General features: G+C 40.2%; 1 protein-coding gene across 7 annotated transcripts in view; it reads right to left on the reverse strand.

Annotated features, from left to right (window-relative positions):
* LOC109530418 (PQ-loop repeat-containing protein 1) overlaps positions 1-16762 on the reverse strand; it is a 42170-nt gene that overhangs the window by 20603 nt on the left and 4805 nt on the right. For all 7 annotated transcript variants that reach the window (XM_019894110.1, XM_019894115.1, XM_019894114.1 and 4 more), the window contains one exon: positions 2984-3200. In XM_019894110.1, coding sequence (XP_019749669.1) covers positions 2984-3200 — 217 coding nt within the window. The remainder of the gene's footprint in view (positions 1-2983; positions 3201-16762) is intronic.

Here is a 16762-nt window from a genome sequence, read left to right on the forward strand (position 1 = left end):
TTAGCATGCTGACATTTTTTGCGTAAATACCTCCATGCTGAAGTTTTATTATTATGACATTTTCATCACTTGAAATGAATGAAAAAAGAAATGGCAACGGTAGGATACTTCATGGTACATTATCACAATATTGAGCACATTGACATTCTCCATAGATATGATACAACAACGGCCTTTTCATCGGCCGTACCCTCATGTAGAATTATTGCAGTTAATCTTTGGCAAGACTGTCAGTGAGCTGAAATAATGCTTCTAAAAAGCACAGCTGCAACCCTTGAGGACAGTATGTGAAATGGGGCACAATGACTAAAAAGAACCTTGGGCCACTGAGCAGTAAATTACTGACAGTAAAGCAGCTTTAAGTACGTTGCTTCTTTGCATTAAAAGTTGAAAGCTTAAAAAAATCTGCATGGACACATATCTAATATGATGTCAGCATGGACGGTAAGAAAGATGGAAACAGAAAAGTAGTTGAGCTCCAGCATACAGCGTGCCATATGTGTGTTGAAGAGATGTCATCTTTGCCTCTTGTTTGCAGTGAAAAGGACAGGCTCTCAAGAGGAAAAGCAGCAGGAACCAAGGCCATGCTCGCCTTTTCTTCCTCACATCCACACCATATAGATCCAGAGGTGGGCACATTAGTCTGCCAGTCAGCCTTTTTATCATTATTTCATGCCAGACCAGCGTGTCTTTCGTTGATGACCACCAATTGGCATCAAGAATGTACTTACTACATCACACGTGCCCCCCCAAAAAAAGAAAAAACAGACAAACACACACACACACAGTGTGGTGATTGGTGAAATAAAGACACCATGGGACAATATCATTGCAGTTTGTGGTATACAACACTGACTGGGTGACCGTCAATGCAGAGTGAGAAGCTGTGGCAGAAATGGAGGAGGAAGTTGGGCAGGAGATGGTTTCTGATTATATGAAGTTCAGACACAGATGGTTGCTGTTCATCCAGGTTTTTATGTCGATAAGGACAGAGAGAATGATAATGGTGATGGTTTTGGTGGAAAACTGACAGCCACATTGTTACCATGGTAGTGGAATTTTAAACCATCGTAAAGGATGATGTGACCAAGTGGGCGGGAGAACGTATAGGTGATGAGAAGAGAACCGAGAAGTCTTGAGGGACCCTTGGGATGCAGGGGTGCTGGAGAATGTGTTGTTACGGATGGAGATGTAGTGGATTCTGTCGGACAATGTAAGGTGAACCAGGTGATGCCAATTGCAGTCACTGAAGAGGATGGAGTGATGGATAGAATCAAAAGCTGCACTAAGTTCAAGGAGAAGAACGGCGAGAGAGCCGGAATCAGAGGATCGTAGGGGGATTAATGGTGACTTTGGGGAGGGCTGCTTCAGTGCAAGACGGTGACGTCAGAACACAATTGGGAATGGTTCATAGATGTTTGAGAGGAAGTATTTCTTGAGTTTTCTTGCAACAGCTCTTCCCAAGACTTTTGTGAGGAATCAATTTGGGGGTTTTCCTGTCTGACTTTTTGGGGATTGTCAGAGTCATGGTAAGGGTGGAGTTGATGATGTCAGTGATGAGTGGGGCAAGAGAAGTGAGGCGGGCTTCGACAAGGGCTGGAACGTTTGGGGTCCAGCGGACAGGTGGATGACTTCATGCTGGAGAGAATTTCAGAGAGGCCAGCTTTGGTTTCAGGGGGTGGAGGTCGGTGGCCAGGGAGTGTTCCTCTTTGAGTCAAGGGTTATGGCAGAAGAAGTATTTACAATTTTTGAATGGAAAATCATATTGCCATCATATTTCTGGGTTGAATGAGGGTGATCTGGAGTTTCATTTGCATTACTTTATTCATAGGGGAAAACAGAAACTCAACTCAACTCAACTCAGGGTCGGATGGTCCAGAGTGCATGATGCCGGAGTAGAATTCAGATGGATGTCACGGGTGGTTGTGCTCCCTGAGATGTGTTCAATGAGCCTTTTTTCCTGGTGACATTCTTGTTGTTGCCATTGTTTGGTTTTTTTTAGCTTAAGTTCTGGGATGGACCATGGACAGAGTTAGTCATGGTTTTAGATTTTACGGGTGCATACACCAGAGAACAATTTATTATATGCTGTCAAGTGCACTGAGGAATGTATTGATGGATCTGTTGGGGAAACCAAGCAACCACTGACCCAGCCCATGTCACAACAACTCACAAACAGGTTAATGCTTCAGGTCAAGACTCAGCCATTTTTCTGCACCTCAGATAAAACCAGCACTAAAAAAAATTCTGCACAGAGAAGACAGGTGATTTGAAAGAGGAGCGAGAGAGGCCATCAATGTTAAGGTTGAAAAAAAAAACCTCTCTTAACCAAGGATGAGGCTTACAAACATCACATATTTCTGGGATACAATGCCGTCTTTTCATCCCCCCTAAGGAGTCAATAATTTAGCCTCTTAAAAAAAATCTGTCGTTTAAGTATGAATCGTACTGTGTGAGGTGTGTTCCGATTAATCTCAACACTGAGCACCACACACATCAAGATTCTCTTCCACCACAGACCTCGAACCAATTGCTAAACGAAACTACACTTCCATATAGTGTAGTGATATGCGTCAATGTTACCGGAGTATTTCAAGAATAGAACCGGGTTTAGGAGTGTTGTAAAGCTGCAATGTCAAGAAAAGATTTGCTTTGGAAAACACACACGAGCCAGCCCCAAGGACTGACTGTCACTTGAAGGATGTATCCATAGATTTCATGCTGAAGGCACCGCAGGAGCTGGCTGTGTAATAAACTGTTTCGGTATACCAGGGGCTAACTGTATGCAGATTCTGGGTGTAAAAGAAAAAAAAAAAAAGAAAACACAAAAACCTTGCCACAGGAAGGGTTTTTTTTTCTCAACAAACCCCTATTATTATAAATTACCTGATTTGCATACTTAGCTCATGTGAATGGAAATTAAATGTGTCCACTGAGGGAGAAAGGGCGTGAGACTGTAATTTGACTTCTATTGCTTCTATACCTCATGCCTTTGGTGGAGCGGTTGTGGAAGTTCTGCAGTAGTTGAGGGAGGCCCAGCATGGCCTCAAACATCACAGCCAGGGAGCCCAGCATCTCTACGAACACGGCAGAATCCAGCAGCAGCGTGGTGACCATTGCACACAGGGCGCTGAGGCCGAAACAGAAGAGAAGGTAGTCTTCAAACACGTTCCACTTCCAGAAATATTTCGGATCCAAGTCTAGCAAGGGTAGAGTGGAAAAAAAGCCGAACATTAGCTATGCGTGGGTGCACACGGTGACAGTGTGTGACTATGAAAATGAAAGAGAAGTGGAGACAGGAAATTAGTGAAAGCAATACAGTATAAAAGATGCATAGAAATTCTGCCAAGAAAGCACAGCTAAATCAATACCGTGCACATGCATGAGAGAATGGAACAAGATAAATGAGCGGATCCAAAGCTTTTACATTTCAATTACTTTCGGATAACTTGGCCTTTGGGAAGATTAGGTTGGAGATTTAGAAAGTTCATTACCTGAGGTTGAAAGGCTATCTTACCCATTTTTCCACTTCCGCAATCCATTTATCACATTCTACTTTGGAAATACACAGACAAATAGAAAGATCGCTTCAGTTGAAAAGTGGTTGCTTTTTCTCTCAAGAGCATCTTCTCTGAATTGAATGTCACAGTAAAGGTCAAATCTGAAGCAGAGTGAGTTTTGCATAGTATCTGCGTTTCTTGGAATTTAAAACCCTTTTAAAAGTAATGCAACAAGGAAAGTGAAAAAATGACATTTTCTTGCTCCTAAGGAAAAAAAACAAAACAAAAACAAATTTTAGTATCATGTGCTGTAAATTACCACAGACGGTGAATATTTAATGTGGATCTGAATAAGGGTGCAGATACGTTCCTCTTTATCGACAGTACGATTAGAATCACATTTTGCATATTCCATGTAGCACACAAAAAAACTTTTCAGTCCATCTAATAACGTGATTTTGGAAATTGTATACATTTTAAAAAATCCAGATCTTGTGTTAAATGGCATGAGATTGTGCAGGAGACCAAATGAAATGTCTGGATTTGCCTTTTTTTTGGCTTGTTTTTTTTTAATTTGTGGAAAACAAATCTAGAAGTGTATCCTTCGCCAAGTGTTTGCTTTGCTGTCCTGCAGACTGACAGATAGAAATGTATTACTGACAGTGAGGAGAAAAAAAAACAAAAAACGAATGTCACCTGCCAGCCAGTGACAAGGGACAAAGAAAACAGTGATATTCAAGCTCTTGTCATCTTTGTGCTCATCCAGTCACAGTTCCCTCATATTCGAAATGGTCCTATATTTGTGATTCCTTTTGTACGAATAATCTCAATACGAAATATGTATTTGGGCACCATCTCACAGTGCTCTGGAATGTTTCTCATCTCATTCAGTGAGCTGCATCTGCCTTTTGCATTTCAGATATTCAGAGAGCAGACGTCTTGTAGCGAGTGCACAGTGGCAAATTTGTGGCTAACACTGAACAAAAGATTGAACGTTGCTCACACCTGATGAAACCAGGAAGGAGATATGCAAACAGAAGACCTTTTAAGCAAACAGCATACACACCAACTCTTGGGAACTGTCATGTGGAGTGGTGACATGACGCAAGAGGAGGGAGCTGTTGGGTGGAAATGAGGACTTATAATGTAATGGCTGTGACATATCCAGTGGAGGAATGAAAGGTACAAAGTTAAATGAATTGAATTCCTTAACAATTGGCTTGATAAAGGGCTTCAGAATTGGCATGAATATTTGCAATTCTAAAAATTCAAACACCAAAGTTCACCATCCTGAGATTAGATTTGACCACTAGGGAGAGCACTACTTGATTTAGACTACATTTTCAAAATGAGCGATATCAGTTTAACATTTAGAGCAGGGATGTCCAGCTCCGGTCCTGGAGGGCCACTGTCCTGCCTATTTTCCAGCTCTCCCGGCTGCAACACACCTGATTTAGATGATCAGCTCATTCATCATCCAGCTCTGAAGCAGCATTACAATGATCCTGATTATTTGAATCAGGTCTGTTGCTCCTGGGAGAGCTGGAAAACAGGCAGGACAGCAGTCCTTGAGGACCGACTTTGGACACCGCTGCTTTACAGGGAACCAGCCAGTGCATTCGGATAAAAATTTTAGCGTTAACCACGAGAGGGATAAAAAGAGCACCACAGTGGACGTTCAGATTAGAATGACAATTTCAGAATTAGACACAAGAGTGTGCTAAACTGCATTAAAGCAGATGGATTAAATACACAAAGGAACAAATTAAAACATAGTTTCACACAAACTAAGTATCTAAATATGATGAATTGATCATCATTTTTGCCAATGCGTGTACAGAAACAGCTTTTCTTGAGTTTTGCCCATGATCATCCATACATCCATCCGTTTTCTAAGCTTATCCTTATGAGGGTCGCGGCGGGTGCTGGAGCCTATCCCAGCTCTCTTCGGGCAGGAGGCGGGGGACACCCTGGACTGGTTGCCAGCCAATCGCAGGACACACAGAAACGAACAACCATTCATACTCAAAATCATAGCTCGGTACACTTTGGTGTGCCCAGTCAACATGACATGCATGTTTTTGGAATGTGGGAGGAAACCAGAGTACCCGGAGAAAACCCACGTAGGCACGGGGAGAACATGTAAATTCCACACAGGAAGGCCAGAACTGTAATCGAACCCTCTACCTCTGCACTGCGAGGCCGACGCACTAAGCAGTAGATCACTGTGCCGCACTGTGCTTGAAGGTCTTTAAAAATAATAATAATGACACAAACACATTAAAACACATACAATTTATTGAGAGAGAGCAAGAGCAAGGGAAACCTAAATATTGTACAGTCCAGTGTTACCGACCAATCCCTCGGCATTTACAGTACTGTAAATAATCACGTTTTTTCCAACCAAGCAAATGTATCATATCATGTCACAGTATACATCAATAATCATGTACATCATAAAACCAATGTAGTGTTGCTGCTTTCTATAGCATTTAATCACAGATTCCAAAGGATGACATTAAATTGTAAAACTGGGCTGCGCAGATAACATCCGGGTTTTGGTTCTTCCCTCTTCCCTTCTCTCCCTCATAGCCATCACTCTATTTTCACAGATCGAGCAACACACCTACTTCCTCTCCTATTATCGCTCTCCATCCCAGTTCATCTCCCATTTGTTCTGCTTGCTGTGTTTACCAGCATTATCAAATTGCTCAGAAAAGTTATGCATCATTCATGAGGGCGTCCTTTCGATTTTCCCACTTAAATCAAACGTTATCCCAAGCTTCCTCTACTGGACAAGCCAAAACAAGACCACTCTATTTTTTATTTCTTCTGACTCACTGACTCAAAGGTTTCGATCACACAATAAGGTTCAATCCATCAAAATATGCAATGTTGTGCATTTCCATTGTGAAAATGTTTCCAAGTGTCATAAAATAAAAACCGAAGTGCGAAGAGTGAAGCTCGATACAGGGCTGTTGATCCACAGAGAATCATAACCATGTGACAGAATACAGTACATCCATCCATCTATTCTGTATCCCACTTGATCTTTGTCGGGTCCGCAAGCGCGCATGCTGGAGAACAACATCGACTGATCGCCAGTCAAACACATTTCTGGATCAGTGGCAAAAATTTGGGGCAGTTTCTGTGTGGAGTTTGCATGTTCTCTAAATGCCTATGGTGGCATGGGGATAGGGACAGGACCTACAGCAATGTCTCGCGGCCCTCAAATTGCCAAAATCCGCATAGCATGGATGGCCATTTCAATGCATTGGGAAAAGAGGGAAAAAAAAACCATTAAAAAACCACAACATTTCTGATATACATTTTTCCAGAGTGGTGGGGGCAGCCCCACAATTTTTTTTTTTTTTTTTTATGACATTAAAGACGTTCTTTTTTAAAAATACACAAACAATACACAAAAAGAGACCAACTACCACTTTGGGTCAATTTGACCCAACTATTTTTTTTTTTTTGGGGGGGGTGCGCAAAAAAGGGTTGTTGTGTACAATACAACCCCCAAAGTTCTATTTTTTTTTGTACCCAACACCCCCCACAAAAAAAAAATTGGGTCAAATTGACTGGCTCGCTGACACAAGACATTAATGAATTAGATTGCTGAGGATGTTTCACTTTTGAACCAAAAGGCTTCTTTGGTTCTTTCGGATAAAAGGCGTAAAATTTTTATCAGCTTTTATAGATTGAGAACTGGAATCTTTGTTTTTTGTGCCTCCAGCTGAGACACATTGCAGTCTACAAATAATCCTGTGTTTGATGTGTCCTTAAATCAAGGCCAAGCTTCAATTATCTCCAACACGGTAAGGAACTTTTTCACTGTTCAAAGCACAATAGAGATAAAACAAATCAACCACCACAACAACAACCAAAATGGTACTGCAGGCTACAGTACAACATCCTCAAAGGAGGTTTCAGAAAGATGTGAAGACTGCCGAACATTTGACACATAATGGCCTTCTGGAGGCTCTGCAGCGCTGACAGAACTGTGCAACTTTTTCACACAAGGAGGCAGATGAGGAATGGAAGGACAATGATTCTGGGACAAAGAGTGTGGTCGTGAGTCATTCAAGTAGATGTATGAATCACGCCACAGTGTGCTGCAGGCATTTCCCATTAGGTCGAGCTGCGGAGTGCAGCACAGAGAAGACAGGAAAGACGGAGATAGAGAGTGACAGCTTACAGGGCTACATGCTGACTCAGCACTGTGAGAATGAAGTCTGTCTGCTGGTTTTAAGATGTGTGAAAGTTGTTATTCTCTTGTTGGCCGTCTCTCAGTGCACGCTCGTCTCCCCGACATCACCAACTTGTCATGTTGGTTTGTGCGCTCTGATAAGGACGAACGGGTACCGTTTCTGGATGACAGTGATACACGCTCAGGTGGAACCACGTTTGGTATCCCTGCAAAATGTAAGATCATAAACTCTCAGGTAAATATTCTACTGTTATTAAGACAATGCTCTATTGAAGAGGTGTTCATCTAAGAATGTGTTGATTATTCAGGTTAGTTTACAGTGGTATTATCACATTCAGCTGTTACAAATACAGTACTAGGTTCTTATCTGTAATTTTGAGGCTGTTTCTGTGCCATGAAAAGTATATAAGTGACTGCATGGGAAGAAAAACAACAGGGTTAAAATTCCAGCAAGAGGCCAGGAACATGAATGTAGCAAAAAAAAGTGCGCTACACTTGCCCAACTTTCTTGCAACTTCCATCTGTTTAATTATTTTGGGCAAAAAATGTATAATGTAAATAAACTTTTATTTTTCTTGGATTTTCATTGATACTTTTTCATACAAGATACCTGCCCCCTGCCTCAACATGTGGAATGACAAAAAAAACGTGTGAGTACCACTAGTTACAATAGTACAGACAACGCCGCGGTCATTAATGCGCCCCCTTTCTTCGGAAGGCATATTTTAATGTAGTGGCATTAAAATCAATGCTCTTTCTTTTTCTTTCTTCACTTCAGGTGATTTTCTTTACTTTTACTACGAGTTAGTGCTTTGGGTGAAATGCGGTATATAACATACTGTAAATACTGTATATTGCAGCTAGATAAAGTGCCTGAAAGACACCAGAGGCACTGAGCACTGTCATGAGTACTGTATAAACTGAAGAATTGACAACTTCAACTTAAAAAAAAATATATCTAGATCCGGTATGCTGCAGGAAGAAATGTGAAATTCACAAACGGCAACGGCATAGTCCATTATACAAAGTATGAAGAAAAAGAATTGTGGACTGGTTTTGCCCCATGTATGTTTTTGACGGACTTACAGACGAGAAGCCAAAGTTGCTGAACAGCAGTGACCTTGGTGCTGAGGTTGAGGCAGTTGCTGATGAGGAAGATGGAATTAAAGAGGTGATGCATCACTAGAGCGATTCGCGCCTTCTAACATCTGCTGGGAGAGCATGACAGAGACAGAGGAGGAGGACATCCAATTAACTACACTTGGGCTCCTTTATTCTCTTGTTCTGTTCTGACTTGTTATATCTGCCTCCAATACTATCTCACAGACGCGATCGCATCACTAAACGTGTCAGTAAAGAAAAAAAAAAAGGAGGATGAAAAATGATGACAATTATGTTACTTGTATCATCATCTATAATTGGGAGACTTAGAAAAAGAAATGCTCCACAAATAAATGCCTTTTGAACAGGTACACAGCAGTACAAGCCTTTTGGAATATTTGTGTGTTTATAAATACGCAAGTCAAGGTGAAAATTTGGTTACCTAAATACCCGAATACCCAACCAACTCTTGGGTGAAAAACTATGGACCTGAATGCCAGAATGAAATGTTTGTTGCTATGAGTACCAAAAATGAACTCCCTCATCTTCATGACGGTCAGGCCTTTTTCTTGACCACAAATAGTATTGCTGTGGGTTTTAATGATTACCTGAATGCATTTTAAAATTGAGAAGGATTTGTTCACTGTTATCGGCGTGTCTAACTAGAGAATATTACGAAATTAATAAAAATGTAAATTTGGAAACACAAACGGGTCCATGCAGGACTTCATTTGCTCAATTAACCTCCTCAAGATACAATTAGCCTGCTCCACCCCAGTCCAAGAGCAAAATAATCAGCACAGCAGGGCCTCATTAAAAGTTATTTTGATGAAGAGTAAACGGACCTTCATACGGCCACATTTAGCTGCTCTCCAGCACAGCTAGTGCTATTCTGTAAACAGTGCGGCAGAGAGGGGGAAGTAGACCCAAGCCACCATTTTTGCACTTGTAACTTGCTTGTCTAAAACAGATGAAAGACTCTTCTTGACTTGAACTGGTTATTAAGAGACTCAACCTTACTTTGTCTTGAATTACATAAATTGACAAGTAATTCTGTTTATGCTGTATTTCAACATAGTGAGCCATTTTGGGAAGAAAAAGTATGTGATGTGTCATTTTAGACAATGATGTTTTTGATCAAAATCAGGCAAAAGAGAATGGGAACGTGTGAGGTTTGCAACTGACAGTATAATACAACATCTTACTTTATTTGTCACTGTGAAAACCACAGACGCAGGTAAGCCACAGTACGTCAGCTTCACAATATGTATCTGTGTGTGTTTTTCGTCGAGTGTCACATTTATAATAATCTTTTTTCAAAAAGTGGCAGTGAAAGCAGTAGGAATATTGTTTTGATGCCTTTTGTCGGTTTGGTAATTTGTATCTTTCTCTGTGTGACAATGAAAAAGTCAATTTCAATGAAACCTTTTGTGACGGTGGCATGCATGGTGAGCAAGAACCCTTTTCAAGATGATGATCTGAATTAAAGTGTGAATATAAAATATCTTTTTCTCAGGTCAGGTGGCATTCATGATTGTATAAGTCATGTACAGTAAGTCTCTGTCAAGTGATTTGGCAGCATCTTTTAAAACAATCTCACACTCATTTCAGTGTGGAGTCAAGATCAATGACCGAACTAGGGTGAACAGCCGATTCCCAGCAATCCATCAATACCAACAACAAGAGCAAGGTTGAAAAACACACAAAGGCAAATGAAGCAAACACCTGCCTGTGGTTTGCCTTCTAGTCCCACGGTGAGCGACATTCCCACTTTCATACATATTCTATGCACAGCGAGTGTATACTGTCCACTTCTGTTCTTTGTTACGGTTCATTTTTTTCCCACTTTGTGCAGTTTGAATTTTTATTTTAGCACATTGCTGACTTTTAAGTGATTCAGTGGCTGGATGTTGAAGGAGACATTTTAAAACAAAATGACAAGAGCATTGTATGAAAACGTTCGCACGCGTGTCGACTATGCCTACAGTAGTTTGAATCCATTGCTGTGTCCTGTATTACGGGTGACTGTGCATGAGAAACAAAGGGCGTTTTACGCCATGCATGCCGGAGAGTATTAGGGTCTTACTCTTATCACTTCATTCCCTATGATGGGTCTAATAAGCGAGCACTGCGCAACAAAGCCGTGGGAGTGGAGGAGCAATCGTTGGGGGCTGCTGAGCTCATTTCAGTTTAGCTTAATGGGGGGAATAATGAGCTTAAAGCTCACAGAGATGTGCGCCTATCACAGCTCCTCCTTGACATTGCAGAGTCAAGGACCAATGTGCACTACGCTGCCAAAGAATGACAGGATTAAGTCAAAATCAAATCCTCCGAATTCATGCACAAGGGCCCAAAGTGCACTTTTCTGATAATGCTATATATCCTGTGCACAAACACAATATGCAATTTCATCCAAAACGAGCCCCCTATGACAGAAAATATAGATGGCATTGGACTAAGTCAGGGGTCGGCAACCCAAAATGTTGAAAGAGCCATATTGGACCAAAATAAACAAAAAACAAATATATCTGGAGCTGCAATAAATAAAAAGCCTTATAATGAAGGCAACACATGCTGTATGTATCTATATGAGCTACATTAGCCTGCTATCAACATAACTAAGTTGGCTACAAATACACAATGAGCATTCATGATTCAAAGTTTTTTTTCCCCTGCAGTTCATCCTGTAGAGGAGGGGTGCCCAAACTTTTTTGAAGGAAGATCTCGGTCTCAAAGTCTTAATGTGTTATTTTAGAATTTCAGTTCATGAGCATCATCACATAAACTAAATTACATTAACTGTCAAGCTTTTTGTATTGTATATTATTATTAAAATATATATTTTTGACAAGTCGAGTCAATTTTATTTATACAGTGTACCCTTTAATCTTTGAAAAGGGTTTCACAATCACATTCCGACAGGGGACAAATATTAACAACATCCCCTGATCTTGACCCCCGGAGGGCAAGTAAAAAAAAACAAAAAAAAAAAAAAACTAACCGCAACAACAACAAAAAAACATTTGCAGAAAAATAAGAAACCTTGAGAAGGGGCAGCAGATAGTGCAATCTCCCTTCCAGGATGACCAGGCTGCGATGGAAGCAGAGTGGGCAACATATAACAAAATATGGTGGTTACAGTATGCAATGCTAGAATAATGTAAGGATCCATTTGATGACATGAAACAATCCAGGACAAATGCTCTCAACAGTTTCTCACCCACAGAATGTTAACTTGTACCCAACCTCACACTGATTGTGCATGTAGTATAAAATTGTATCTGGTCAGGTAACACTGTGACTCAAGTATTTTGCAAGGGCACAATTTAATGATTCAGTTAAATGTGCAGAAATGTCACAGTAATTTACTGTCAAAAATAAGTGCTATAAGTGCTTTGTTTTCAATTATCCAAAACACACAAGTTTCTGAGTTTTTCTAATATCGGTACAGAAATAATGCCCCGTGATGAAAGCCTTACAAAAATGAAAAGAAAATAAAGCCTCCAATCTCTTATAGCACTAACATTAAACACTTATGCAAAAAATAGTAACAGTTAAAAACTTCAGAAAGAAAGACTGCACCCACAGTTGATGACAAAACTGATTAGTCATGTACAGACATGTCTCCTGAGCAAAACTACAATTTCTACAATTTCTGAACCATAGCAGGGTTAAATTAATGCACTGTAGTGTAAAAATAAATCATACAATTGCGTCCAAGGGTTCTCCCTCGGCGGCATTTCATGTCCATTTCCAAACGGTTCTGTGCAGGCAATTCAAAAAACGGACTGCTAATGGACTACAGTACCTCTCACCTACTGATTTAATTTGCCTTGCTAATCAAACAGTTGTAAGGGGGTCAATTAATTAAGCACACTGAAAGTACAGTATGCAGAACACTTTTCTGTGTGGAAAAGCATGGATGGGCTGTAGCATGCCAATTTGTGTGCGCACTTACCTTCGTTCATTTTGTCCAATTTGGCCCAATGTATTACAAGCTAGGTGTTGCAGATAAGTGTGAGTGGCAGTATGCTTATGTGATGTGAGTTTATCATATCAAGCGTAATGCATAAATTACTTAGGCATACATGTCTGCGGTCATCGATATTTCCTAAATAGTTCACCTTTTAACACCAACAAATCTAGTATGATTGGAATTGGATTATTGCCAAAATTAAAGCCATCTGAAAGAAATTCACAATTAGCTATGATGGAAGAAGTGTGTGTGTGTGTGTGTGTGTGTGTGTGTGTGTGTGTGTGTGTGTGTGTGTGTGTGTGTTACATAGGCTATTTTGCATAGCTAACATGAAATTAAATTGGGCAAAAATGAGCCCAATGGGGTAAAAATGTCAAGTCAGTAAGCTCTAATTTAAATACAATGAATGAAATAGAAAAGAAAGGTTACGGTAATCTGTCAGACACGCTTCTCACTGTGAAGTAAATTTACAGAATAGCAAGAGTGGATTGTTGAGGCACGTACTGTACGTTTCAGTGAATATTATAATTGTTGTAGAGGTTTAAGCACAAAAGTTAATGTGGTGTAATTTATATTCACATACGGAAGGGTTGAAGCCATGTCCATGAGCAGCTATTAATGGAGAGTTCCCCAATGATCCATAGCTCATGGGAATTCATTTGACCAATCGGATCACTAGAATCATTAAACAGTCTACAGGTAGTGCATATTTTGGAAAATACTGCCCTCTGTTGGAAAAACCAACAAATATCCACATCATTTATTTAGTTCAATTCACTTATTATTGAAGCCATTTTCAAGCTAGTTGTTCAGTTTTTACATTACATCATACATTTTTTCTTCAAAGAACCAAGTTTGTTAGCATTTTTATGGTGCACTGCATTTCAAACCACATGGGACAGGTGAGAGGAAAGGCTTGAAAAGGTCAATGTCACATGTAAACATGAGTTTCATACAAGAGTATAAAAAGCCGGAGTAGTTCTTTCTACTACCCCAATTCTACTCCTGAATAATTCACTGCCATGTACTGTGAGAGCTGGCTTGTATATCTGTTGATTTGCCTCCCTCTGCTGGCGGTGTAGCACTAATTTTTAACAAAATATTGTCCAGTGAAAGAAATGGAAAGAAAGAGAAGAGCAACAGTAATGCTCATTCAACATTACACCATCGCCTTATCAAGCGATGTATATAACATGTCTCCCAAGCTTGCAATATGGGGATCCAAATTTCTTGCTCGTCTAGTTAGTTGAAGATAATTCTCATCTGAGGGCCGTGACATGTTTTTTTTTTTCTATATATTTTTTGGGGAGTGGGCTGGATGTGTGGTGATTAATGAGTTCATGTCAAACCACTTTTTTTTCCTTTTACTTCCATTAATTGTTCCAAAATATGTTTCCACACTCATTTACAATTACGACTGAAAGACAGGATGAAATGGGTTACTGTGATGTTACCAGTACTCGAGTCATATGAGCAGTAGTGGAACCAAGGAATGGAGCTGACATGAAAGGAAGTGAGGCTTATTTGCCACATTAATAAAATCAATTATGCACGGGCATCAACTACGCGCTGACAAAACTTTTTTCATTTTGGACAGACTCTGTCATAATGCTTGCTGGAATATAGCACACGACCGGGCTCTTTGAAGCTAATGTAGCAATTAGTGAGTGATATTTTTAATCAGTTGTTTGTATTTTTTTTCTCTAAACCTATTTGCAGCAGGAAAGCAGACTCATGGTTAGCGCATCTACCGCACATATCTAAAGTTCTCGGGCCTTCCTGTGTGCCCTTGCTTACTTCATTCTCATTTATACTCATTACTGGTCCTCACATAGATTTTCTTTGAGCACACCATTAGAGGCTTCCTCCCGTGTTCCAAAAGTAATGCATGTTAGGTCTATTAAGGATTCTAAAGTGTCTATAGGTGTGAATATCACCATGAATGCTCGTTTGCCTCTACGTGTCCTGAGATTGGTTAGCGACCAGCCCTCTCAGCTAAAGTAAACCAGAATAAGGTCTTGCTCACTCTCAATATTCTTAAATTATGTTCAAACAATATCAAATGCATAACAAATTTCCAAAGTAAAGTATCTTTGCCAGATTGGCAATACCGACTTCAGCCAACAGAGGAGGACAATGCATCACAAATTTAGTGAACTGAAAGTTGACTGGAAATGTTTTGCACAATGCTTGACCTGGCTCAGTCCATCAAAACTGACATTGACTTGAAAAACATGAGGCATGGATGTTTAGGAGAAATCAGTGCATCCGTTATTTGCCCAGGAAGCATTGACTAACGTACAAGTGATTTTGTGTTTTATGGATTGTGACTGACAAATACAGTCTGTAGTATGTGTTTAGAGTGGCAAGTGTCAGAGACGAGAAAGCAGTGATTTCTGTAGAAATGAGAGGGAAGACGATGATAGTGATGAGAGCAGCTCAGGCGGAGAAACTGTCCAAATTGTAGCGAATAATGTTTCTCAAGAAGATTAGAAAGGGAAGCAAAGCCAGGTGAGTATGAAAGAGTTGCATGTTTGGAAACCTTGTTCACACAAATCTTAAGGAGGAAGTTACTTCACATGACGCTGATTCTTGTTCGTTGGACAGGTTTGCCAGTGGAGAGACGACAGCTCATTTGACATTTTCATTTCAAGGCTGCTCTGATCTATTCTCGTTCAGAGCCCACCAGCCCCCCTGTGTAGCTACATTAACTGAAACTGGACCTCATGAGTAGAGGCATGGAGTAGAGTAGCAATTCGTCAATAGAGGAAACACTTTCTCAATTTGTGGGCTTTCTTGATGTTGAACTGAAGTATTCACCTTGCTGTTGTATTGTCAGCGCATCAGCGTAGAATATTGGACGGTGTCATAGTGCACTGGATGGACTTTCCTATTTTGCCCACCTTTGCTGACAACAGCTATAAACCAGCTGTCAAACCATTTCATGGCAGAATGTAGCCATACTGTACCTCCTGAGTCCAAGTAACAACACAACAAGAGGAAATACACTGGAAAGCAAAGTTTCCCTCATCAAATATTCTTTGAATCAGAAAGTTCAATAGTCTGTTAAATCAGTTCAGCATCAACAACTTACCTCATAAAAAAGTGTAACAAGTTTTTGCTAGCCTCCTCACGAAAAGCAATCATTTCAACCAATTAAGTGTGTGCGCACACACGCACGCACGCACACACACAAAATAAATCCAAGGTAGGTGAGGATGTATGTAACCTTGCTTACAGCTAGTCTTCTTTTAAAGTTTTTTTGAAACGGTCCCTCATATGATGAGAACTAGAGTTCCATGTTTCCACTCAAAATACTGTCAAAACACATTCATTATCTTACAAGATAACTGAAATTTGTCCCAACGACATTCTATGGAGGGCGGCGCAGTGGTCGACTGGTTAGTGCGTCGGCCTTACAGTGCCTGCGTGGGTTTTCTCTGGGTACTCCGGTTTCCTCTCACATTCCAAAAACATGCATGGCAGGTTAATGGAACACTCTAAATCAGTGGTCCTCAACTAGAAATGCTGTCGGTCCACTTTTTATTTATTTATTTTTTTTTTAATAAGACCAAGGTCCGGTCCCATGCACGGCGGTGATGGGGAGCAGGGCTATATGCCCATTTAGTATGGTCAAGCCAAGCTTATACAAATCAACAGTCCTCACAACCAACCAATAATGGGGTGCATGAAAATAATTATTCACTTTGCCAGTACACAGCAAACAATGAGAGGTATTGTGTTGAGGCACAGGAACTCTTATTTTGTTAAGTTGTGCCTGCTTCATTAATAATAGAAATAGCCCTTTTAGGGAAATAAGACATTTTTACTTTAACTTTGTTAAACAGTAGTTGTCTTTTTTCCCTTAATTTAACAAAAACAAAACAAAATACTCATTTTACCAAAATAAATACTAACCATGAAAACAAAAATATCCTTTTCATTTGTACAATTCCCCTTTTCACATCCCCT

This window comes from Hippocampus comes, unplaced genomic scaffold (assembly GCF_001891065.2).
Source record: "Hippocampus comes isolate QL1 unplaced genomic scaffold, H_comes_QL1_v1.1 scaffold104, whole genome shotgun sequence".
In the NCBI taxonomy this organism is placed as follows: Eukaryota; Metazoa; Chordata; class Actinopteri; order Syngnathiformes; family Syngnathidae; genus Hippocampus; species Hippocampus comes.